Source organism: Sus scrofa, chromosome 5, assembly GCF_054392235.1.
Source record: "Sus scrofa isolate SSC_HxYL_T2T_F1_AM1 chromosome 5, Sscrofa_HxYL_maternal_Yorkshire_Landrace_v2.0, whole genome shotgun sequence".
Lineage (NCBI taxonomy): Eukaryota > Metazoa > Chordata > Mammalia > Artiodactyla > Suidae > Sus > Sus scrofa.
Genome location: NC_139387.1, coordinates 53211776 through 53238337, shown reverse-complemented (window position 1 = coordinate 53238337; position 26562 = coordinate 53211776). Strand labels below are relative to the sequence as shown.

Below are 26562 nucleotides of genomic sequence, written 5' to 3'. Positions count from 1 at the left end.
AATCGGAGCTGCAGCCACTGGCCGACGCCAGAGCCACAGCAACTCGGGATCCGAGCCGCATCTGCAACCTACACCACAGCTCACGGCAACGCCGGATCGTTAACCCACTGAGCAAGGGCAGGGACCGAACCCGCAACCTCATGGTTCCTAGTCGGATTCGTTAACCACTGTGCCACAACGGGAACTCCCTAGATTTTTTTTTTTTTTTTTTTGATGTGTTTGTAGGAGAAGGTGAGAGCCATGTCTTACCCCTCCACCATCTTGATCCCCTCCCCCCAGGTCTGAGATTCTTAATGTATTTTCAAGCTATTTAATAGTGCTATTATAAATTTTTGACTAAGCCATCAATTGTTTTTAAAGTATTTGATTTAATATTATTTTATGAATATTATATTCCTTTTGAACTTTGGCATGGGGTAATTTCTAAACAGAACAGTGGTGATTATTCATTGTGAGTTAACAATTTTTTGTTACCTGATGGGGGTGAGGTGCCTATCAGCTTTACAAACAGTAGTAATGGTTTTAAGGAGGGGCTCGGGGGTGCATTTACTACTAAAGGCTTGGCTATTGACCCAAATGTCCATCAACAGATGATTGGATTAGGAAGGTGTGGTATATATACACAATGGAATACTACTCCTGCAATGAAAAAGAACAAAATAATGCCATTTGCAGCAACATGGATGGAATTAGAGACTCTCATCCTGAGTGAAGTAAGTCAGAAAGACAAATGCCATATGATATCACCTATATCTGGAATCTAATATATGGTACAAATGAACCTTTCCACAGAAAAGAAATCATGGACTTGGAGAATAGATTGTGGTTGCCAAGGGGGAGGGAGTGGGATGGATTGGGATCTTGGGGTTAATATATGCAGACTATTGCCTTTGGAATGGATTAGCCATGAGATCCTGCTGTATAGCACTGGGAACTACGTCTAGTCACTTATGATGGAGTGTGATAAAGTGAGAAAATAGAATGTATGCATGTTATGTATAAGTGGGTCACCATGCTATACAGTAGAAAAAAAATAATTTATTGGGGAAATTAAAAAAAAGTGGAAACAAACAAACAAAAAGACCTAAAGGCTTACTAGGAATTAGGATGATTGGACTTAATCTCACATTTCTTTCTTTCTCAAGAATTAAAATCTGTTTCATGTAGTTTGATATGTTATCCTGCTTTTTTGTAAGATGGTGAACAAAAAGTACAGGTGAAGTCCCTCAGGTATATTGTACCATTGAGAAGGTACATGGTGGGTAGAAGAGGTCACACAGGCAGACCAGCAGCCAAAGCAAATGGGTGATGTCAAGATAGAATGGATTCATGAGTATTGGGTTTTTCTATTGCTCTGAGAAGTAGAGATCCTCTGATACTTTGTACCATTTTTCTCTATTTACTTGAATAACATTTGGCCTATGTATCTAAATTTTTCTTAGAATAGCTCTTTATTAAAAACAACTAGTATTGGAGTTCCCTTGTGGCCTAGCAGTTAAGGATTCTGCCTTGTCACTGCTGTGGCTTGGTTTTGATCCCTGCCTAGGGAATTTCTGTATACTGTGGGCATGGCCAAAAACAAAAAAACAACAACTATTATTGTCTTTAAACACTAGAGAAAACCTAATTTACCCTGTAAGCAAATCAGAATTACTTACAAGGAACATCTGATTATTAGTAATACATCATCATAAATTCTGTCAATTGTTTCAACATATTCTTTCAATATCTACAGATTTATTTCCTGCATCTGGCAACATGGCCAGATCTCAATTTTGCTTTTTCTCCATTTATTCTATTTTCTCAGAATATATATATATATATGACTCTGCAAAACACTGACATGGTTTAAAGTGACAGTAATAGTTCACAGAGATAAGGGCCAGAGCCCTGATGAATTATTAAGCAGAGAACTAGCCTCTGGATGGATATGCCTTTCTTTATTAAATTCCTCCAAGAGGTATTTTCAGGTGCACCTCCTTCAAGTAAAGTATTCAAAAATTGGCTATTTCACCTTCCTCTGTGTTTGCATCATCATTAATCATTCTTAAGTGGTTTTGTTTCCACCTGTTTTCATCTCTCTCCAAACCCTAGCTCTAAGAGAAGGCATCTGCTCTTCTGCTGTACATTCCTGGAATCAGGCATTTCTGTCCACTGCTTCTGTCTATGCTAGTGGGTAATACTGTTAGAAAGAAGAGGTGAATATTCTAGCAAGAGGATAACTATAACATTTTTAAAATTGTAAGTCTTTAATCTAAAAATTGCCCATGAATAGACCAAAGTATGAGTAAGATATTATGTAAATACATGTGTAACTTGAATTTCAGCCAGCACACCCCAAAGTATGTATTTTCTTCCAGGAGGGGCATGGCCCAGGGGTGAATGGTTGTGGGGTGGGTTAGCTCCATCAGTGTCCCCCCCCAACTCTTTCATCTAGTTTAAAGTCTCTAAAAACAGGACAAGTCTCCATTTTTCCTCTTTCCCATTAGATACCCTTCCCCAAACTCTTCTTATATAGAAATTCTGGAGTTGCTATGACGTGAGTGTTGTAGGAGAAACAGACATATGTTCACAATAAAGTGTAAAATAAAATAATTCTTGAAATCCAAGTGACACATTGCTCTCCCTCCACATTTTATCATCTGTGAAACAGATCTTATCATCAAGGTCATCTTCCTATTAATTGGCAGCATTTTTCCTTCTTTGTGATGCATTAAGTAATGCTGCATCTTACAAATGATAGTATCTTAGACTTGATGAAATATGGTAGGAGTATATTTGATGAAATAAGGTACTGAGATGACTGAGAAAGGGAAATGATGAATCATCAAAGAAACATTCCCAGAATAACTGATCTGGGTTTTGAAGAAGGAATAGGATTTTCCCAAGAATATAGGAAGGTAGGACATTCTAAACTGAGTAAAGAGCAAGGGTTAGAGGAGATGAGAGAGGACTTGATGTGTTGGAGGACTAGCAAGTCATCTGGCATTGCTGCTTTGTGAAATCTGGAGCTGGAGGGAGAAGACAAGGGAAGGTGAAACTGGAAATGAAGGCATGAGCCGGGTCATGAGAACATTGGGATGTCAGTAGAGAGTCTTGCCTTCACTTTTAGGCAGTGGAAATACATGTTGGCCATGGGATTCCATGATTTGATTTGAAAGCAATTGTTCTGGGAATAGTGGATGGATAGAGTGAATGAGAAAGACACTAGAAGAAGCAGGAAAATCAGTTTCAAAGGCTTTTTGGAGTCATGCAATGAGCTACCATAAGGGCCTGAATCAAGGTGGTAACAGAGTGGCTGGAGAAGAGGAAAAGACAGATTTAAAGATATTTTAAAAACTAGAATCTACAGAAGTTTATAATTATTTGACTCTTTAGGGTGAAGAAGAAGGGTCAAGAATGAGTCTAGTGGTGTCACCAATCAAGATAAACCCTACAGAAGGAAGAGTAATTAGGGCTGGTAGAGGAAGGGGAATTATAATAGGGTCAGCTGTAGAAGATGCATTCAGTTTGGGATTTCTTGAGTTTTAGAGTGCTCGTGAATCACTGAGGTGCATAATATTGGGTTCTGAAGGTTGAGAATTGGATGGAGAGTGAATGAGATAAGGATTTAATGGAAAGAAGCTTATGACAGAATACAGTTTCTTAGGGTGAAGCTATAGGTGAGGAAAGAGTGATGCCAGGTAAGGGATCTCAGAGGACCAGTGTTGAAGGACAGAGAAGGAGCTGAGCCAGGAGGATGGAGGAGCAGGAGAGGGCACAGAAGCCAGGGAAGAATGTGAGAAGTGGCAACAGTCTCAAATTCAAGGCAGGAATCAGCTGGGGTTGCGTAAGTCTAGGATGACCTTTACTAGAGTAGTTTTAGTGGAGTGGGGGGTTGTGGAAGGGGGTTGATTTTAAGAGATGGAGAGGTGCCTGGGAGATGAAAGTTTGAGTGGAGTCCACACTCTGAGGAAGCTGGCTGAGGAGGGAAGCAAGGAAAAAGTTTCCCTAGAATTAGGGAAAGTGATTTTTTTTTTCAAAGAGAAGGGACTTGAACCCATTTATTGACCCACAGAAAGAGCTGTGAAAGAGAATAAGGTTAAGATGCTGATAACTATTCAAGCAAATGCCAGAGAGGCATTAGCTTTGAATAGAGGGCAAGCTACCTCTTCCTCTGAGCCTGAAGGGAAGCTAAAAAAGCATTCACCATGGCTCTCAGAGGTCTTAGTTCTTTTTTTCCTTTTAATCTTAAAAAAAAAAATTGTATTAGAATATAGTTGACCCCAAGGAGGAGGGGATAGGAGTGGAATGACTGGGAATTTGGGGTTAATAGATGCAAACTATTGCCTTTGGAATGGTTAAGCAATGAGATCCTGTTGTACAGCACTGGGAACTATATCTAGTCACTTATGATAGAGCATGATGGAGAATAATGTGGGAAAAAGAATGTATACATGTATGTGTGACTGGGTCACCTTGCTGTACAGTAGAAAATTGACAGAACACTGTAAACCAGCTATGATGGAAAAAATAAAAATCATTCAAAAAAAAGAATATACTTACAATGTTGTGTTGGTTTCAGGTGTACAGCAAAGTGAATTAGTTATATGTATACATATATCCATTCCTTTTCAGATTCTTTTCTCATATAGGTCACTGCAGAGTGTTGAGTAGGTTTCTCTGTGCTATACAGTAGGTCTTTATTACTCATTCATTCCATATATAGTAGTGTGTATATGTCAGTCCCAACCTCCAATTTATCGCCTCCCCTGCACCAGTGTTCCCCCTTTGGTAACCTTAAGTTTGGTTTCTAACTCTTTGTGGGTCTGTTTCCATTGTGTGAATAAGTTCTTTTGTATCATTTTGTATTAGATTCCACATATTAGTGATCTCATATATTTGTCTTTATCTTGCCTCAATATGTTAATTTCAGGCCCATTCATGCTGCTGCAAATGGTAATATTTCATTCTTTTTATGGATGTGTAATATTCCACTGTATATCTATACTACATCTTCTTAATCCGTTCTTCTGTCAATGGACATTCAGGTTGTTTCCATGTCTTAGCTATTGTGAATTGTGCTGGAGTGACCAATGGGGTGCATGTATCTCTGAGGTCTTAGTTCTTCAAGGTTTCAGGGAATGAGGTCAGGAGGGAAGGAACAAGGGTAGTGGGGTGAGGGTGGTGAAAGCAGATGAGTGAGTGCCATTCCTGCTCCCAGTGCTTCTGCCTCTTCCCTGATTGCCACCTGCAGGGCCAGAGTTGGGAGGAAGAGCAGCAGGGGCTTGCTGGCCTCACCCATGCTCCCTGGTACCTCTGGGGTAAGTGGGGGTCTGCTGAATATTAAATATAAAGGCAGCTCTTTTTCCTTCTTAGAGAAGCGCATAGCCAAACCGAAAAGCGGAGGAGAGATAAAATGAACAACCTGATTGAAACACTGTCTGCGATGATCCCTCAGTGCCATCCTGTGGCACGGAAGCTGGACAAACTGACAGTTTTAAGAATGGCTGTTCAGCATTTGAGATCTTTAAAAGGTGAGTTTGAAAATGGCCCCCACACTTGGATTTGTGATGTCTTCCCTGTGATTGACAAGGTCCTGGATGGGTGTGTTTCGTTGTTCCTGGCTGTTGAGATTTTATGCAGCTATGTCTTTCAGCTTTCTAGGCATTAACTTGGATGCTTGTCCATATTCTTATGCGGAGAGAGTACTAATTTGGATGCCAGAAAACTTGGTTTCACTACAAGCTTCATCTTAAGTTTACTACGGGAACTTGGAAAGTCTTTATATTTCTACTTGTTTCTTCATATATAATATGAAGATAACACCTGCTGTACATACCTCTCAATATTTTAGAAGTTCTGAAATGTCATGTTAATTATTATAATTTTAAATTATTGTCAGACTTCTACTATTAGAAACGCAAAACCCCTTAAACACAACTTCTCTTAAAATGTCGTTCAGACTGGTAAGTAGGTCAGAAAATGCATCACATCTTGCTATTGTAAGGCATTCTCATATATATGGGACATTGGGCGAAGGAGGTCCTTAGGCATTGCTACTTGTGGTGTGTGTGATCATTTCTGACTTTACCAATTTCCCTGTGTGAGCTTGAATTTTAAATCAAAGTGGAATCACCTCTGGTTTGGGAACAACCCCAGTCTGGTTGGGGTGTGGGGTGTGGAATGATGGAAATAGAATTGAGTTTTAGATATTTGAATGTTAATGACATATATTTATATTGAGAGGATCAGAAGACCTGGCAGAAGGGGCATTGCAGACCATAGAGGAGACTTGCATATTCAGATCTGTAAAGACCTAAAATATTATAGTGAAATCTGGCTCCAAAAGTATAAAAAAGGAATAAGCAAAGGAAGACCAAGGGTCTCATTTAGATCTCTGTCCTATACTGCACGTTAGCAGAAGAAAAAGCTGTTAAAGGGAAAAGGAAGTCCTGTGGTCAGAACACAGGAGATTTACCAGGTTGAGTTAAAGTGGCTTGGAGGAGAGCAGTGTTACCTGGACTCCAGGTGCAAACTGGAGCCCAAAGAGGATCTTAGTTCATAATGAACAACAAAAACAACAAATCCTGACAAATCTGTTCAGATTAGAGGAGGCCTGGGAGGTGCGTATACAAATTAGGGAAGAAAACTAGAGACAGTTATTAAAGTGTTATTTAATAGTAACTTGTGCAAAGTGTACTTTTTTTGGCTGCAGCATGCAGCAGCTTGATGTGGGATCTCAGTTCCCAGACTAGGGATTAAACCTGGGCCACAGCCGTAAAAGCACTGAGTCCTAACTGCTAGACCACCAGGGAACTCCCTGCGAGCTGTACTGTAAATCACCTTTCCTAGATCTTTGCAGAAGATAGAAAAATGGCTTATATATTGTGACCAGTTAAGCACATGCAGATCTGGAGAGCAGGCAGTGGGGAAGGCAAGTACAGCCCTCGACCCCTTCCGTACCATGCAGAGCAGCACAGGCATTGGCAACTTTTACAGCATGACTGGAGGCCTTTTTTTCCTACCAGTCTCTTGTGAAATAAGATTCTCTTTTACCCACAAGTTGTGTGCAGTATTACCCTTAAATCTTTCAGCAGTGAACATTAGTGGGCTCAACTGAGGTCACTGGATAGCAACCCGAAAATTACCCAACAGTTCTCACATTTATAACATCCCGAGAGAGGAGGACCCAAGGGAAAAGCCATGAATCACTAAACTAATTCAGCCAACGGGAACTGAGCTTCTGCTGGGGTTATGAAAATGAAGGAGGCAAGCTCTCTGTGCTGGAGGGTTCATGGTGGACTTGGGAGACAGACCCACGAAGAGATCATGAACAGCTAGTGATAAATGTATGCCTGTGACAAGGGACACTCAGTAGGGAGGAGACACTGCCTAGATCCAGAGAGGATTCTTTGGAACAGAGCATAGATTTCACCATTGGCCAAGGCGATCATTTACTCATCACAATTGACCAGATCCTTAGTCACGTCTACCTGAGGAAATGATGACTTAAAGCAGCTGGGGCCACCCCCCAGTGCCCTAGCCAGAGTGGACCCCAACTCGACCTACAAACGCCTGGATGCCTGATCATCAGAGGGCTGCATGTGGACAGTGTTACTTTAGTCTACACGTAATTACTTGGAAGACAGAGAATGATGAAATGATCTTTTTTTTAACTACACTTTCCAGCAGTGCTTCTCAAACTCTGTGGGGGAAGGGCAAGTATTCTTCACCTCCATCCATTATAAAGTACAGTACACGAGTTCCCACTGTGGCAAAAGAGACCAGAGGTGTATCCACAGTGCCAGGATGCAGGTTCGATCCCCACCCAGCCCAGTGGGTTAAAGGATTCAGCGTTGCCGCAGCTGCAGCATAGGTCACAACTGCATCTTGGATCTGCTCCCCAGCCCGGGAACTTAATATGTCATGGGGTGGCCAAAAAAGAAAAATACATAAAATAAAATACATACAATTAATTAATGGAAAAAAATGCTCATGGGCTGGAAGGCAACAGCATTACCATAAAGCATTACCATGCTTTTTGTTAATTTCTGTGCTCATCTCACTACAGTTAGATGATGACAAACTGGTGAGATGGTTTGCAGACCACATTTGGAGTAAGCCCTGCTCTGGAGCAGATGCTTTCCAAGGGCCTCCATGGGTCTGAGTACCTGGGAACCAGTGGTGCATGCCTGGGTCCTGGAGGTAAACCTGGTTTCAAATCCTGGCTCCCTGCCTAAATTGCCGTGTGACAATTTAATCCTCAACCTCCACATCTATAAAACAGGGGTAATGCTTTGCCTCATAGTGTTGTTGCTGAGTAAAGGGTAATATGTATAAAGGGTGAGCATATTTTTTTTTTTTTGTCTTTTTAGGGCCACACCTGCGGCATATGGAGGTTCCTAGGCTAGGGATATAATTGGAGCTGTAGCCACCGGCCTACACCAGAACCACAGCAACACCAGATCCAAGCCGCATCTTTGACCTACACCACAGCTCACAGCAATGCCGGATGCTTAACCCACTGAGTGAGGCCAGGGATCGAACCCACAACCTCATGGTTCCTAGTCGGATTCTTTTCTGCTGCTCCACGATGGGAATTCCAGTATTTATTTTTTTATTCTTTTTAAAAATTGCAGTATAGTTGATTTACAATGTTTTGTTAGTTTCAGATTCTTTTCCATTATAGGTTGTTACAAGATACTGAATATCATTCCCAGTAGGTCCTTGGTGTTTATTTTTATTTTATTTTTTGTCTTTTTGTCTTTTGAGGGCCACATCCATGGCATGTGGAGGTTCCCAGGCTAGGGGTCGAATCAGAGCTGTAGCCGCTGGCCTACACCACAGTCACAGCAGCTTGGGATCTGAGCCATGTCTGCAACCTACACCACAGCTCATGGCAATGCCGGATCCTTAACCCACTGACCAAGGCCAGGAATAGAACCCATGTCCTCATGGATACTAGTCGGGTGTGTTAACCACTGAGTCATGATGGGAACTCCTATCTCTTTTATATATAGTAGTATATTCTATTAATCCCAAACTCCTAACTTATCCCTCCCCCTTTTTCCCCTTTGGTAACCATAAGTTTGTTTTCTCTATCTATGGGTCTATATCTGTTTTGTAAATAAGTTAATTTGTATCATTTTTTCCTTTTTTTAGTTATCGAGGTATGACATAATCATTTAATATTTTCGTACATTAAGAAATGATCAGTGTAAGTCTAATTACCACCTGCCACCATGCAAAGTTATTTTACTCTCTTGACCATCTTCCCTATGCTGTACATTTACATCCCCAGGACTTATTTATTTTGCAACTGGAAATCTGTACCACTTCATCACCACCTATTTCACTCATCCCCCGACCCTGTATCATTTTCCTCTATTGCACATATAAGTGAGCTCATATGATATTTGTCATAAGGCAAATATCCGAGAAAGAGCACAGAGTTTCTCAGTGATGGAGATGGTGGTCAGATATTGTCATTTTGATCATTATGATCATTATTATTGTCATATTGTCCTTTTTTTAATGATAGTATGAACGTCATAATAAAAGTAGGTGATCGTGTTTTCTTATTTGTTTTTGCTATCAGAATCTGAGAATCAGAGTTGTCACCACTCTTTGGCAGGTGTACACAATGGCACAGCATGCATTTTGTTAACCGACCACACTCTAGCTTCCTCTCCACACTGACTGCCTTTGTTTGCTCACTGGCATGTCCTCACTCACCTATTTAGTCTGGGCTTGTCCCTTCTGGCTGATTGACACTGACGGGGTTTCCTTGGCACACTTCTGCCAACCTTGCCTGAGGCCAGCCTGGAAGTGTCACTGCTTCACTCACATTGATTTATCACTGTACATGGCCTGGCACACAGAGTCTCCACCCTTCAGCCTTTTCTTAACTCCCTTCTATCAGACTACTGTGTAGTAGTAGTAGTAATAGTAGTGGTAATAATAATAATAATGTCATTTGGGGGGATTCTTTGAGGGAGATTCCAAAAGAGTCTTTTTTTGCTTATGCCAGGTTTTTTTAGGGGTGTTTCCGGTCTAAGAAGACTTTCCTGAATCATATCATGAAGGTATTCAATTTTCTGGTTTTGTTTATTCCCTACCACTTAGGTAATTGGTGAGTTTGGCCTCTATAAATCCATTGAAAGGCCAATTAGAGGCCAATTAGAGGTTAACACGTCTCAGAGTGTTACCTCATCTTTCTTTTTCTTTTTCTTTTTTTTTCTTTTTTAAAAATTTCAAGTGTTTTTATTTTTTTATTTCCCCAATACATTATTTTTTTTCTACTATACAGCGTGATGACTCAGTTACACATACACGTATACATTCTATTTTCTCACATTATCATGCTCCATCATAAGTAACTAGACGTAGTTCCCAGTGCTACATAGCAGGATCTCATGGCTAATCCATTCCAAAGGCAATAGTTTGCATCTATTAACCCCAAGCTCCCCATCCATCCCACTCCGCCCCCCCCCTCCCTTGGCAACCACAAGTGTATTCTCCAAGTCTATGATTTTCTTTTCTGTGGAAAGGTTCATTTGTACCATATATTAGATTCCAGATATATGATATCATATGGTATTTGTCTTTCTCTTTCTGACTTACTTCAGTCACTATGAGAGCCTCTAGTTCCACCCATGTTGCTGCAAATGGCATTATTTTGTTCTTTTTTATGGCTAAGTAGTATTCCATTGTTGTACATATACCACATTTTCCTAATCCAATCATCTATTGATGGACATTTGGGTTGTTTCCATGTCTTGGCTATTGTGAATAGTGCTGCAATGAACATGTGGGTGCATGCGTCTTTTTTAAGAAAAGTTTTTTTCTGGATATATGCCCAGGAGTGGTATTACTGGGCCGTATGATAGTTCTATGTATAGTTTTCTAAGGTACATCCATACTGTTCTCCATAGTGGTTGTACCAACTTACATTCCCACCAACAGTGCAGGAGGGTTCCCTTTTTATACACCCTTCCAGCATCTGTTGTTTGCAGACTTATTAATGATGGCCATTCTGACTGACATGAGGTGGTATCTCATGGTAGTTTTGATTTGCATTTCCAATAATCAGTGATGTTGAGCATTTTTTCATGTGCTTGTTGGCTATCTGTATATCTTCCTCAGAGAAGTGTCTATTCATGTCTTTTGCCCATTTTTCAATTGGGTTGTTGACTATTTTGCTGTTGAGTTGTATAAGTTGTTTGTATATTTTAGAGATTAAGTCGTATCATTTGAAAGTATTTTCTCCCATTCTGTAAGCTGTCTTTTTGTTTTCCTTTGCTGTGTAAAAGCTTGTCAGTTTGATTAGGTCCCATTGGTTTATTTTTGCTTTTATTTCTGTTGCTTTGGGAGACTGACCTGAGAAAACATTTGTAAGGTTGATGTCAGAGAATGTTTTGCCTATGTTCTCTTCCAGGAGTTTGATGGTGTCTTGTCTTATATTTAAGTCTTTCAGCCATTTTGAGTTTATTTTCATGCATGGTGTGAAGGTGTGTTCTAGTTTCACTGATTTGCATGCAGCTGTCCAGGTTTCCCAGCAATACTTCTTTTTCAAAAGCATCTTTACTTGTAGTCCCCAGAAGGATGGGATGGGGTTAGAGGGGGTTGGGAAGTATAAGGGAGGGAAATCTGATTTACTTTTGAATCACCCTTGCCTGGAGGTTATCTAGGGACCTCACACCTTGCCTTGGCAAACTGTCCCCTGCACCCACCTATGGCCATGAAAGGCATCCCTGTCAAGGTTGGATGCCCTCAAGATAAATGTTTTAGTTCTTTCCTTACTTCTCTCAGGTCAAACTTTTACCTAGCTTTGACCTGATAATTCCTTATCATTCTCCCAGCTCTTCTGGTTGTTTCATAGATTTTCCTTTTAATACAATAAGCTCTGTGCTAAGGGCTTAAAATAAATTATTTCATTTATACTTTTATATATTTTTGTATATTATCATAAGTCTCCATAAGATCTTTAAAAGGTCATATGGAAAATCTGAAGAATCCATAAAATTTGCTTAGAATTCCAGAATCTCCCTATTTGGGGTAATTCATATTATCAGTTTTAAGAACTAAGAAATTATAAAAATAACTGGAGTCTTCACAGATAGAACAGCCTAGTGGTTGCCAAGGGGGTGGGAGTGGTTGGGAAGGATGGATTGGGAGTTTGGGATTAGCAGATGCAAACTATTATATACAGAATGGACAAACAGCAAGGTCCCTATTGTATAGCACGGGGAACTATATTCAATATCTTGTAATAAACCATAATGGAAAGGAATATAAAAAAGAATACATAAACCTGAATGACTTTGCTGTATAGCAGAAATTAACACAACCTTGTGAATCAACTATACTTTAATACATTTTAAAATAACCAGTCTTGAATATTTTTGCATGTTATTATAAAGTAATAGATAATATATTGCATTTTACTACTTTTCAATATACTTATTTTGCACACATTTGAATGTAATGGAATAAGCAGTTACAATAATTTTATAATCTGAAAGCAGGAAATTTAAATCTAGTAATAACAAAGAAAGAGGATGATTGCAGAAGAGGTGTTAGAGTGCTAAAAGAGAAAATACTGTCATTGTCACCAGTAGCAGCAGCAGCATTGAGCATTTACCTCATTTCCATCTCTATTTTAAATAACTTTTGACTTCTTTACCTCAGGTATGGCAAATTCTTATATGGGAAATAATTGTAGACCTTCATTCATTCAGGATAATGAGCTCAGACACCTGATTCTTAAGGTAAGGAAAGAGATATGCTTGTCTAAGTCATATTTGTCCTTTCGTTTTTGTTTGAATGGGGGGAAGATTCTCTTCAGTTTGCTTGCTGTTATACACATACAGGACTCTGTATTACACTGAATTTCATTTAATACAAATTTAAGTTGTATAATAACCATGTCTTATTAGTTTGGGATAATGCATGTAGAAGTGGAGAACAGGCACTTGCCAAAGTAGACAGTAGAGCTTGACTTTTTTTTTTTTTTTTTTTTTTTTTTTAATCTTTTTAGGGCCATACCTGCGGCGTATGGAATTTACCAGTTCCCAGGCTAGGGGTCGAAAATCAGAGCTGTAGCTGCCAGCCTACACCACTGCTATAGCAACACCAGATCGGAGGTGTGTCTGCAACCTACACCACAGCTCACGGCAACACCAGATCCTTAATCTATTGAGTGAGGCCAGGGATCAAACCCATGTCCTCATGGATACTAGTTGTATTTGTTACCGTTGAGCCACAACAGGAACTCCTAGTATACCTGCCCTTAAGGCTAAGCTCCTTACACTGACTGATGGACTCCCTCCCACACGAGAGGCTCTGTCCCCCACCATTACCTCCTCCTCCTTCAAAACCATCTACCTTGTACTGTATTACTTCAGGATCCTATTCTCTGCAAAGAGCCAGCCACTGCCTACTTAATGGGCTGTAAGTTGATGCTTCGACATTTCTGTCCTCATCATTTTGTATGCGTGGGTTTCAGAGTCACTGGTCTAGAGGTTTATTTGACTTGGAAAATGTGACTGTATCATTGGCTTATGCTGCCCCGGGAGGTAACATGTATCTTGATCTTGTGCTGTAACTACTAGGCTTTACACCATATGTGATTAAATAGAAAGATTTTTGATATACATTTGTCTACTTTTCTTTTACTTTTTAAAAAAGCCCACTTTTTATTTGAACAGCTGCTTTCAAATATAATATTCCTGATACTCTCTTCATCCAAATCTGCACAGACCTTCCATTTCATCACATCCATTGACAACTACTATTGATGTGTTTTGACATTTAACAGAGTTTCTGTACAAGTATAGGTAATTTTTACATTATGAAATATCTCAACAATTCCATGCCTGAACTTCCCATGTGAGAAACATTAATTTAGACTGGGGAGTTGATTTGATGTTACCAATCTTTTTACCTATTGAGAACATAATTTTACTAGCTCTTATGACCACTCTATTAGTGTTATTGCTACAATAATTTCCTCCAAATCTGAATGTGTGCATAATAAGAGACAGAGGATCTTTTTAAATATTCACTTTGTATTTTTAAATCCTAGACTGCAGAAGGCTTCCTATTTGTTGTTGGATGTGAAAGAGGAAAAATCATCTTCATTTCTAAATCAGTCTCCAAAATACTTAACTATGATCAGGTATCCAAAACTGAGGATTTTTTCCTACTATGTTTTTTTATAAAAATACATATCTGCAAGCTCTTTTTCTGAATTCTTTCCTCCAATTAGACTGTGGGATTAGGTTCTGCTAAGTTAGAACTCCAAGAGACATGGGAAGATGTGTGAAGAGTTACTGACAGGAGTGTTTACTTCCTGCAGCAGGTTATTTCATTTTCGTGAACCTCAGCTTCTGCCTGTGTAAAATGGAAATTATGATTATACCTGTCTCCCAGGATGTAAGCACTAAATAAGCCATCATATTTGAATATCTGAAAAATATTAGTCACCATTCTGTGTTTCCTCCAAGAGACAGTGTTATTATTTATTAAGTTATATGGACTATAAAACAGCTTTTGATCTAGGCTCTGGCAACAGACTCTGGAATACATCTTCTATTTAACCAGCAGTGTGATTGATTTGCCTCCTCATTACGGAACACCATTTAACTTAAACTAGTTACTCAGAAACTATAGCCCTAAAACCAACAGAATGAATAAGCTAGCACCTCTGGTCTCCTTTAAAATAGAAATAAAATAATTAAAGTATGATAAATATATAAATTATATAATAATTACTATAAAACCAAGATAGCTCACAGCTTTAATCTTAAATAATTCCTGTTAATCTCAGCCTATATTCCCCCCAAAACTTGAAAATTTGGAGGGACAGAAGACATTCATAGATAATGAGTTAAATAACAGAAAAAGATGTTATGAGCCTACCTACAGAAGGAATGAAAACCAAATGAATCATGCAGCTGGTTATAGCTGGGGACATGAAAGCAGGGCAAGACTTGATTATTCTATCTTCTAATCTGAGATAGAGAACATTACCCACATACACACATACACACCAAGAAACTTGACAGTTCAAGGTAACTATTAAGTTCCAAATTAGTGACATGGAGTCCAGACCCACTGGACACTGACTTTGCATTTCAGAGACTATTCAAGAGACTCAGTGACTGCTCAGGAGGACTTTGAGACCTCCTCATAGTACAGTCTTGTCCTCAGGTTTTCAGATTCAGAAAAGTGATTTGCTCTAAAGCAGAATTCTGGGCATAGACTTTTATTAGCCAGTCACACAATAGACTGATGTATAAATCAGACTGCTAGGGTTTTTTTGTTTCTTTTTTAGTCTGAGATATCTAACAGCCAAGCACTTGATGCTACTTGGACCAGCTTGTCCATTTGTTCTACCTACTATAAGAATGTATATTTGAGTAAGAATGGAGTTTAGAAGAGAGGTGATCACTGTGGGTTAGGAAGGTTTCACATGTTAAGTAGAATGCCTGCTAGGCTTTATGATGAGCAGAGAAGGGGAGGAAGACATATTGGGAGATGGAATCTTGGAATTTAGGGAGTAAAAGACCAGTGGCTGGATTGGCTAAGGAATCGAGTTTATAGAGAAGGGGTAATGAAATCCAGGTGATGAGACCATGCAAGCTAAGCAAAGTCATGGGCAAAGGAAGGCTCTGCATTTGGGAAGGAGTGGAATGCCAAGTGGGAGGTGGCCCAGGTTTGATTTTTTTTTTTTTCCCACTGTACAGCAAGGGGGTCAGGTTATCCTTACATGTACACATTACAATTACATTTTCCCCCCACCGTTTCTTCTGTTGCAACATGAGTATCTAGACAAAGTTCTCAATGCTATTCAGCAGGATCTCCTTGTAAATCTAGTCTAAGTTGTGTCTGATAAGCCCAAGCTCCCGATCCCTCCCACTCCCTCCCCCTCCCCCTCCCATCAGGCAGCCACAAGTCTTTTCTCCAAGTCCATGATTTTCTTTTCTGAGGAGATGTTCATTTGTGCTGGATATTAGATTCCAGTTATAAGTGATATCATATGTATTTGTCTATGTCTTTCTGGCTCATTTCACTCAGTATGAGAGTCTCTAGTTCCATCCATGTTGCTGCAAATGGCATTATGTCATTCTTTTTTATGGCTGAGTAGTATTCCATTGTGTATATATACTACCTCTTCCGAATCCAATCCTCTGTCGATGGACATTTGGGTTGTTTCCATGTCCTGGCTATTGTGAATAGTGCTGCAATGAACATGCAGGTGCATGTGTCTCTTTTAAGTAGAGTTTTGTCCAGATAGATGCCCAAGAGTGGGATTGCGGGGTCATATGGAAGTTCTATGTATAGATTTCTAAGGTATCTCCAAACTGTTCTCCATAGTGGCTGTACCAGTTTCCATTCCCACCGACAGTGCAGGAGGGTTCCCTTTTCTCCACAGCCCCTCCAGCACTTGTTATTTGTGGATTTATTAATGATGGCCATTCTGACTGGTGTGAGGTGATATCTCATGGCCAGGTTTGATTTTGAATGAATAGTGTGGTGAACTTCTATTCTACATGGTATTGGAAGTCCTAGCCACAGCAATCAGATAAGAAAAGGAAATATAAGGTATCCAAATTGGAAGGGAAGAGGCAAAATTGTCCTTATATGCAGATGACATGATACTATATATAGAAAACACCAAAGACTCTATATAAAAACTATTTAAACTAATAAATGAATTCAGCAATGTAGCAGGATAAAAGATTAATGTACAGAATCTATTTCATTTCTTTACACTAATAATGAAGTATCAGAAGATAAAGTAAAACAAACAAAAAATGTTTTAAAATCACATTTAGGAGTTCCTGTCATGGTGCAGAGGAAATGAGTCCGACTAGGAACCATGAGGTTGTGGGTTCAATCCCTGGCCTCGCTCAGTGGGTTAAGGATCCAGCATTGCCATGAGCTGTGGTGTAGGTTGCAGATGTGGCTCGGATCCCTAGTTGCTGTGGCTGTGGCATAGGCCCGCAGCAACAGCTCTGATTGGACCCCTAGCCTGGGAACCTCCACATGCTGCATGTGCGGCCCAAAAAAAAAAAAGACAAAAAAAAATCACATTTAAAAAATAAAATATTTAGGAATGAACCTGACCAAAGAGATGAAAAACATATCCTAAGAACTATAAGACATTGATAAGGAAAGCTGAAGATGATTCAAAGAGATGGAAGGATATCCCAGGCTCTTGGATTGGAAGAATTTCTGTTGTTAAAATGGCCATACTGGAGTTCCCACTGTGGCTTAGTCTGGATAGTGACTAGTGTCTATGAGGTTGTGGGTTTGATCCCTGGTCTAGCTCAGTGTGTTAAGAATCTGGGATTTCAGCAAGCTGTGGTGTAGGTCACAGAGGTGGCTTGGACCTGGTGTTGCTGTGGCTGTGGCATAGGCTAGCAGCTGTAGCTCCAATTCAAGCCCCTACCCTGGGAAACTCCATATGCCAAAGGTGTGTTCCTAAAAAGAAAAAAAAAAATAGCCATGGTACCCAAAGAAATCAACAGATATAATGCAATCCCCATCAAATTAGCCATGACATTTTTCACAGAACTAGAACCAAAAAATCCTAAAATTTATAAGGAACCATAAAAGACCCAGAATTGCCAAAGCAATCCTGAGGAAAAAGAACAAAGCTGGAGGCATAAGCCTTCCAGACTGCAGACAATACTACAAACCTACATTTATCAAAACATTATGGTATTGGCACAGAAACAGAAATATGGATCAATGGAACAAAATAGAGAGCCCAGGAATAAACCCACACACCTATGGTAATTAATCTTTAACAAAGGAGGCAGATTATACAGTGGAGAAAACACAATCTCTTTAGCAAATGGTGTTAGGAAAGCTGGACAGCTGCATGTAAATCAGTGAAGTTAGAACTTTGCGCTATACACAAAAATGAGCAAAATGGCCTAAAGACTTAAATTTAAGACATGACACCATAAAACTCCGAGTAGAGAACATAGAGAAAACATTCTTCAACATAAAGTGTACCAATGTTTTCCTAGGTCAGTCTCCCAAGGCAATAGAAATAAAAGCAAAAATAAATGAATAGGACGTAATCAAACTTATCAGCTTTGCATAGCAAAGGAAATCATAAACAAACAAAAAGACAACCTATTGGACTTGGAGAATATGTTTGCAAATGTTATGCAAGGGCTTAATATCTAAAATATTCAAATAGTTCATACAACTCAACAACAAAACAACAAACAACCCAATTGAAAAATGGGCAGAAGACCTGAATAGACATTTCTCCAAAGAAGACATACAGATGACCAACAGGCACATGAAAAGATGCTCAACATAACTAATTATCAGAGAAATGCAAATCAAAACTACTATAAGGGGAGTTCCCACTGTGGTGCAATGGAATCAGCAATGCAGGTTCAATCCCTAGCAGCTGGCATTGCTGCAGCTGTGGCATAGGTTGCACCTGTGGCTCAGATCTGATTTCCTGGCCCAGGAACTCCACATGCTGCAGGGCAGCCAAATAAGAAAGATAAGGAAAAGAAAAACTACAGGAGTTCTCATCATGGCACAGCAGAAACAAATCTGACTAGGAACCATGAGGTTGCAGGTTTGATCCCTGGCCTTGCTCAGTGGGTTAAGGATTTGGTGTTGCCATGAGCTGTGGTGTAGGTTGCAGATGTGGCTCGGACCCTGTGTTGCTGTGGCTGTGGCATAGGCCAGCAGCTGTAGCTTCAATCAGACCCCTAGCCTGGAAACCTCCATATGCCATGGGTGCAGCCCTAAAAAGCAAAAAAAGAAAAAGCAAAACTACAATAAATTTCCACCTCACACTGGTCAGAATGGTTATCATTAAAAAGTCTACCAATAACAAATGCTGGAGAGGGTGTGGCGAAAAAGGAACCCTCCATACACTGTTGGTGGGAATGCAAATTGGTGTAGTCAGTGTGGAGAACAGTATGGAGGTTCCTTAAAAAAACTAAAACTGCAACTGCCATATCATCCAGCAATCCCACTTCTGGACATATATCCAGAGAAAACTCTAATGCAAAAAGAAACATGCCCCTCAGTTTCATAGCAGGACTATTTACAAAAGCCAAGACGTGAAAGCAACCTAAATTTATCAACAGATAAATGGATAAAGAAGATGTGGTATTTATACAGGAGTTTTCTTGTGGGGCAGCAGGTTAAGGATCCATATTGTCACTGCAGTGGCTTGGGTCATTGCTGTGGCTCAGGTTTGATCCCTGTCCCAGGAACATCTGCATTCTGTGGACGTGGCCAAAAAGAAAAAAAGAAGAAAAAGAAGATGTGTATACATACACAATGGACTATTACTCAGCCATAAAAAGAACTAATGCCATTTACCAGCAACATCGATGAAACTAGAGATTATCATACTAACTGAAGTCAGAAAAAGACAAATACCACATGATATCACTTATATGTGAAATTTGAAATATGACACAAATGAACTTATTTACAAAACAGAAATAGACTCACAGACATAGAAAACAAACTTATAGTTACCAAAGGGGAAAGGGGTCGCGGAAGGATAAATTAGGAGTTTGGGATTAGCACGTGCAAACTACCACATATAAAATAGATAAACAAGGTCCAACTCTATAGCACAAGGAACCATATTCAATATTCTATAATAAACAATAATGTAAAAGAATATAAAAAAGAATATACACAGCTGAATCACTTTGCTGTACACCAGCAACTAATATAACATTGTATATCAACTATACTTCAATCAAAAAATAAATAAATCCTGACCAAAAAACAAATGCTAATACCGTGTGATTTTTTTTGTAAACAGTATGGTAAATGGTAAATTGCTGAGTCATACCATAAAATCACAGGTATTCTGTGACTTCTATATTATGCTATACTATAATCTCTTCATTTTTACAATTGGTAAAGTTTAAAGTAAATCATAATATGACTTAGAAGTAACATGTGAACTGAAGGATGTTAATAGAATTAGGTACGTGTATGTGGTTTGTATGAATCTGATTATGGGTCTGTGTGAATCACTCTGCTTTTAACACTGACTAAGCTAACATCACCCAGTGTAGCAGATATATCTGAGCTTAAGAAAAAGCAACTTTAACAAAAGGAAAAGTATATGTCTGCATGAGGAGATGTACAAATATCATGATACTGATTTTAAATGAACGTCTACCTTATAAACAGGCTAGTTTGACCGGACAAAGCTTATTTGACTTCTTACATCCAAAAGATGTTGCCAAAGTAAAAGAACAACTTTCCTCCTCTGATATTTCACCAAGAGAGAAGTTAATGGATGCTAAAAGTAAGTACTCATTTCAGCATTCTTACCATTTCATGTAAATATAGTTTTTACTTAAAAGTGTAGCTATATGGTGTTTTAAAAAGTTAGCTAATTATGGTTTTGATAAGAGGAGAATAATTTAGTAAATTTGATAATAAACAACCTCAGTTTAAAAAAAACAATATATGGGGAAATCATGTTATTTGTACACACATAAGAGAACCAATATTCATATGAAGATGCTTTGGGGAAAATAGAAGAAGTAGTCTATTTTTCATATGCTAATAAAATCTTTATAGGACAGTATAATTTGAGATTAAAAATTGCTGGTTTTTTGTTATTTAGCTGTATGCTGAGGGATAAGTATTCTTTCTCTCTCTCTCTCTTTTTTTTTTTTTTTTTTTTTTTTTTTTTTTTTTGCCTGTTTAAGGCCAAACCCACAGCATGTGGAAGTTCCCAGGCTAGGAACTGAATCAAAGTTGCAGCTGCAGCCACAGCCACAGCCACGCCAGATACGAGCCACATCTGAGACCTACACTGCAGCTTGAAGCAATGCTGGATGCTTAATACCCTGAGCAAGGCCAGGGATCAAACCCACATCCTCATGGATTCTAGTTGGGTTCTTAACCTTCCAAGCCACAACAGGAACTCCTATTCTCTTTCTTAAATGTGTGAAGTCTACTCCATATGAATAACTTAATCTTTATTATTGTGCTTGGGATGTATTCATATTCTTTATCTTCTCCAAAAGTACTTATCTTCTCTGAAAATGCTTATTACCAAATAATTATTTATAATATAAATAATAATAATGCATTATGCCATTGTTTACAATTTTAGTTCAGATTTTTTCATTTAATTTTTATTTCATTTATATTATTTTTATAATCAGCACTCTGGGGAAAAATAGAAAGATAAATTGCAAGTGATTATAAGTTATCAGAATGTGATTGCTTGACAAATACTTTTTTTTGGTATGTTTTACTTTGGGGCTTACTATAGAATTATGTCAATAACTATTTCTTGTGCAATAGATGACCAGAAAATGTTAGGATATAATTTCAAAATCTTTTGAAAATCTTATTTTCATCTTACTCTCTTGCCTCCTTGCACTCTGAAAGCTGGTTTGCAAGTACACAGTAATTTCCACACTGAAAGGAGTCGTGTGTATTCTGGCTCAAGACGGTCCTTTTTCTGTCGAATGAAGAGTTGTAAAATTTCCGTCAAAGAAGAGCATGAATGCTTATCCAACTCAAAGAAGAAAGGTATAGTCCTTTTGAAATTTCAAGTGATTCGAGGCATGGTTATAAAATGGATGTCCTAAATATTTTCTATACAAAAAAATAGGCTGTATGGTTAAGGCAAATAATTGAGGCCAAAAGCATTTAAATAATTCTCTTTCTGGTGAATAAATGCTGTGTTGAGTAGATCCAACTGTAAGTGAGTCACCTAATCTACACAGAGTCCATATGAGAGAAAAACATGGCAGCCAACACAACTACCTTAACGTGGCCAGAGACCTCTGTGATTTTTGATGCAAGTTATAAATTGAGTAGAGCCTAACAAGATCAAGCTTTGTAAGTGTTTTAAAGATTATTAGATTGGAGTTCCTCTCATGGTGCAGCAGAAACAAATATGACTAGGAAGCATGAGACTGCAGTTTCAATCCCTGGCCTCACTCAGTGGGTTAAGGATCCATCGTTGCCGTGAGCTGTGGTGTAGGCTGCAGATGCGCCTTGGATCCTGTGTTGCTGTGGCTGTGTTGTAGGCCAGCAGCTGCCGCTCTGATGGACCCCTAGCCTGGGAACCTCCATATGCTGCAGGTGCAGCCCTAAAAAAAAAAAAAAAAAAAAAAAAAAAGATTATTGGATTAATTTATCTTTCCTTCTGGGAAGAGAAGCGTTTCCAATGGACTTATTTAATACATATATTTTAGTCATCTCTTTGTCTTGGTGCATGGTTAGTGTCCAGTAGAACCATTTTACTTCTGTAAGATTTGATCTCACCCTCTGCCCCCTGGTCTAGCATCTTACACCTTGCTTCTAAACCTTGCAGACTAAAGGTTTGATTCTCAATCTTTCGATTCTTTTGGTGAATCACTGTTTTAAACTCTTCTCTCAAGTATGGGATTCCCTGGGAGCACATGAGGAGGAGCAAGGAAGAGTAGAGGAAGAAAAGATGCACTGGGCAGCAGTGTCCAGGACTGGTGCTGAAGTTCTGTGGGTGGAGAGTCCTGCCCCTCTTGCATTTTCCCACAGCTTCTATCACAACCTTGTTTCTAACAAGATTTACTATATATTGGCTATGCTTATTTAAAAGTGATAGAAATAAGCTGAGATTGTTGCCTGATAGTCTCTAATTAAATAGATTTTGGTCAGTTGACGATTATTCACTGAGTGCCTACTGTGTGCCAGGCACTGTACCAAATGCAAAGGATACACTGAAAACAGACAAGTCATGGCTCTAGTGAACTTCCTATTATGGGCTCAGGAGGAAGCCAATTAACCTGTAAATTAATGTGATGCAATGCAGTGAGGCCAATAAAATGGGATAATGAGGACAGGAACTAGGATGAAGGAGTTACTTTACTCAGAGAAAGTCTCTCTTAGGGGAAATTTGATCTGAGACTGGAATGATGAGAAGGAGCCAGCTATGCAGAAATCTATGGGAAGAAATTCCCAACAGATAAATATTGAGAATTAGAGGTAGGAAAAACTTGGTATTTGGGGCTATCTCAACAAAGATCAGTATGACTGGATCTTAGATGCAGAAGATAGTGTTAGGAAGGGCGGCAGCTGGGGCCAGATCTATGGGCCCACAGGGGTGAGGGGCAATGGTTTGCTGGAACATTTTTAATAGGCAGCTCTCCAAGTAGAGTTTTGATGTGGATGTTGTTGATATTTTCCTTTACATTAATAAGTAAAAGTTTAGTTTACAGAACTAAAAATAGAATTACCATATGACCCAGCAATACCACTCTTGGGCATATATCTGGAGAAAATTATTATTCAAAAAGATACATACACCCCCTATGTTCATAGCAGCACTATTTATAATAGCTAGGTCATGGAAGCAAAGTAAATATTCATCAGCAGAGGACTGAGTAAAGAAGGTGTGTGTGTGTGTGTGTGTGTGTATGGAATATTATTCAGCCATAAAAAGGAATGAAATAATGCCATTTGCAGTAAGATGGATGGAATTAGAGATTATCATATTAAGTGAAGTAAACCAGACAAAGACAAATATTATGTGATATCATTTGTATGTGGACTATGAATAAAATAATACAAATAAACCTATGTACTAACAGAAATAGACCCACAGGCATAGAACACAAACTTATGGTTACCAAAGGAGAAGTGTGTGGGGGGAGGGGTAAATTTGGAGTTTGGGATTAACCTATACACACTACTGTATATAAAATAGTAACCAGGAACAGAAGGACTGGAGTTCAACTTCTCTTCTAAAAACAACAAAATCACAACCAAATACTGAGCAATCTTAACCAAATGGACTGGAAACTTTCAAAAAGATATCCTACTCCAGAAGACAAAGAGGAGGCCACATCAAGAGGTAGGAGGAGCAATTATGTGATATAAGTAAGCTCATACCTCCTGGGTGGGAAGCCCCATGGACTGGAAAGTAATTGTATCACAGAGACTCACCTACAGGATGGAAAGTTCTGAGCTCCATATCAAGTCTCTGTGCCTGGGGATCTGGCACTGGGAGAAAGAGTCCCTGGAGCATCTAGCATTGAAGACCAGTGGGGATTGTAGTGCAGGAGCTCCACAGGACTGGGGGGAATGGAGATCCCATCCTTGAAAGGCACATGCAGACTTTCACATGCACTGGGTCCCAGGGCAAAGCAAAGTTTCCATTGGAATCTGGGTCAGAACTGACTGCAGTTCTTGGGGGATCTCTTGGTAAAACAGGGGGTGACTGTGGCTTGTTGTGGGGGAAAGGCATTGAAAGCAAAGTTCTTGGGAATATTTACCAGTGTACATTTCTCTGGAGGTGGCCATTTTGGGAAAATGTGGCCCCACCCATCAGCCCTGAGAAGCCCCAGGCCAAACAATCCAGGTGGGATCACAGCCCCACCCATCAGTAATCAGCTGCCTGAAGCACACCCCCACCACACATAGCCACCTCTAATCTCAACCAGAGACAAAGACCCACCCACCAGAGGGAAAAGAATCAGCTCCACCTACTAGCGGGCAGGCACCAGTCCCTCCCATCAAGAAGCCTACAGCAAACCCCTGCACCAACTTCAGCCACAAGGGGGGCAGACACCAGAAGTAGGGGAGGCTACAACTCTATTATCTGTAAAAAGGTCACCATGCCAAAAACCTATACAAATGAAAAGATAGGGAACTATAACTCAGATGAGGGAGAAAGAAAAAAAAACCAGAAAAACAGCTAAGTGATCAGGAGATTCTCAGCCTTGAGGAAAAAGACTTGAGACTGTTGATGCTGAAAATGATGCAAGACATTGGAAATAAACTGGAGGCAAAGATGGATAATTTACAGGAAACACTGAGCAAAGAGATACAAGATATGAAACTTAAGCAAAGAGATGCAAAATACAGTAACTGAAATAAAAAATTCATTAGAAGCAACCAACAGAAGAATACAGGAAGCAGAATGAATAAGCGAGGTGGAGAACTAGTGGAAATCACTGATGCAGAACAGAAAAGAGAAAAATGATTGAAAAGAAATGAAGAGAGTCTCAGAATTCTGGGACAATGTTAAATGTACCAACATCCATATTATAGGGGTGCCAAAAGGAGAAGAGAGAGAGAAAGGGACAGAAAAGAATATTTCAAGAGATAATAGCTGAAAACTTCCCTAACATGGGAAAGGAACCACTCACTCAAATCCAGGAAGCACAACAAGTACCATGTAAAATAGACCCAAGGAGGAATATCCCAAGACACATATTAAACAAACTGACCAAAATTAAAGACAAAGAGAAATATTGAAAGCAGCTGGGAAAAGAAACAAATGACATGCAAGGGAACCCCAATAAAGTTATTGGCAGATTTTTCAGCAGAAACTCTGCAGATTGGAAGAGAGTGGCACAATATACTTAACGTGATGAAAGGAAAAAACCTCCAACCAAGATTACTTTACCCAGCAAGGCTCTCATTCAGATTTGAAGGAGAAATCAAAAGCTTCACAGATAAGCAAAAGCTAAGAGAATTCAGAAACAATAAACCAGCTTTACAACAAATACTAAAGGAACTTCTCTAGGCAGAAAAGGAAAAGACACAACCAGAAACAAAATGCCACAAATGGCAGTGCTCACCAGTAAAGTTATATATACAGTAACGATACAAAATCATCCACACACAATTATGCCACCCAAATCAGAAATTGTGAGAAGAGGAGGGTACAAATGCAGGACAATGAAGACGAATGTCCAATTAAGAAACCAACAAATTAAAACAATCTCCTATATATATACAGAGAGAGAGAGAGAGAGAGAGAGAGAGAGAGAGAGAGAGAGAGAGAGTCTCATATCGAAATTACAGAGTAACTGCAAAACAAAAATCTGCAATTGATACACAAACAAATAAGAAAAATCAACTCAAATACAATACTAAAGATAGTCATCAAACCACAAGAGGAAAGAACAAGAGAAGGGAAGAAAAAAGAGTAACAAAAACAAATCCAAAGCAACTAATAACATGGCAAAAAGAACGTACATATTAATAAGTATCTTAAATGTTAATGGACTAAATGCTCCAATCAAAAGACATAGACTGGCTGAATGCATACAAAAACAAGACCCATATATAGGCTGTCTTCAAGAGACCCACTTCACTTCTAGGGACACATACAAATTGAAAGTGAGAGGATGGAAGAAAATACTCCATGCAAACGGGAATCAAAAGAAAGCTGGAGTAGCAATACTCATATCAGACAAAATAGACTTTTAATGAAGAATATTTTAAAGGACAAGGAAGGTCACTACCTAATGATCAAAGGATCAATCCAAGAAGAAGATATAACAATTGTAAATATCTATGCACCCAACATAGGTTCACCACACTATATAAGGCAACTGCTAACAACCTTAAAAGGACAAATCTACAATAACACGATCATAGTGGGGGACTTTAACACCCCACTTACAGCAAGGGGCAGATCATCCAGATAGAAAATCAATAAGGAAACACAGGCCCTGAATGATGCATTAAACCAGATGGACTTAACAGATATTTATAGGACATTCCATCCAAAAGCAACAGAATACATATTCTTCTCAAGTGCAC

At 39.1% G+C, this 26562-nt stretch overlaps 1 protein-coding gene across 13 annotated transcripts in view; it reads left to right on the top strand.

The window, feature by feature from the left end:
- The window catches only part of ARNTL2 (aryl hydrocarbon receptor nuclear translocator like 2), a 195791-nt gene that overhangs the window by 59299 nt on the left and 109930 nt on the right, over nt 1-26562 (top strand). For 7 of the 13 annotated variants that reach the window (XR_002344063.2, XR_014803683.1, XM_021092151.2 and 4 more), the window contains exons 3-7: nt 5359-5516; nt 12673-12752; nt 14069-14161; nt 20191-20308; nt 21409-21552. Coding sequence is in view for 10 of the 13 variants with exons in the window: in XM_021092151.2 (XP_020947810.1) it covers nt 5359-5516; nt 12673-12752; nt 14069-14161; nt 20191-20308; nt 21409-21552 (593 nt within the window). In the remaining 3 variants the exon portion in view is untranslated. Of the gene's footprint in view, nt 1-5358; nt 5517-10012; nt 10068-12672; nt 12753-14068; nt 14162-20190; nt 20309-21408; nt 21553-26562 lie in introns of those variants that run through there. The other 6 variants (XM_021092153.2, XM_084956489.1, XM_021092157.2 and 3 more) reach the window with 5 other exon arrangements.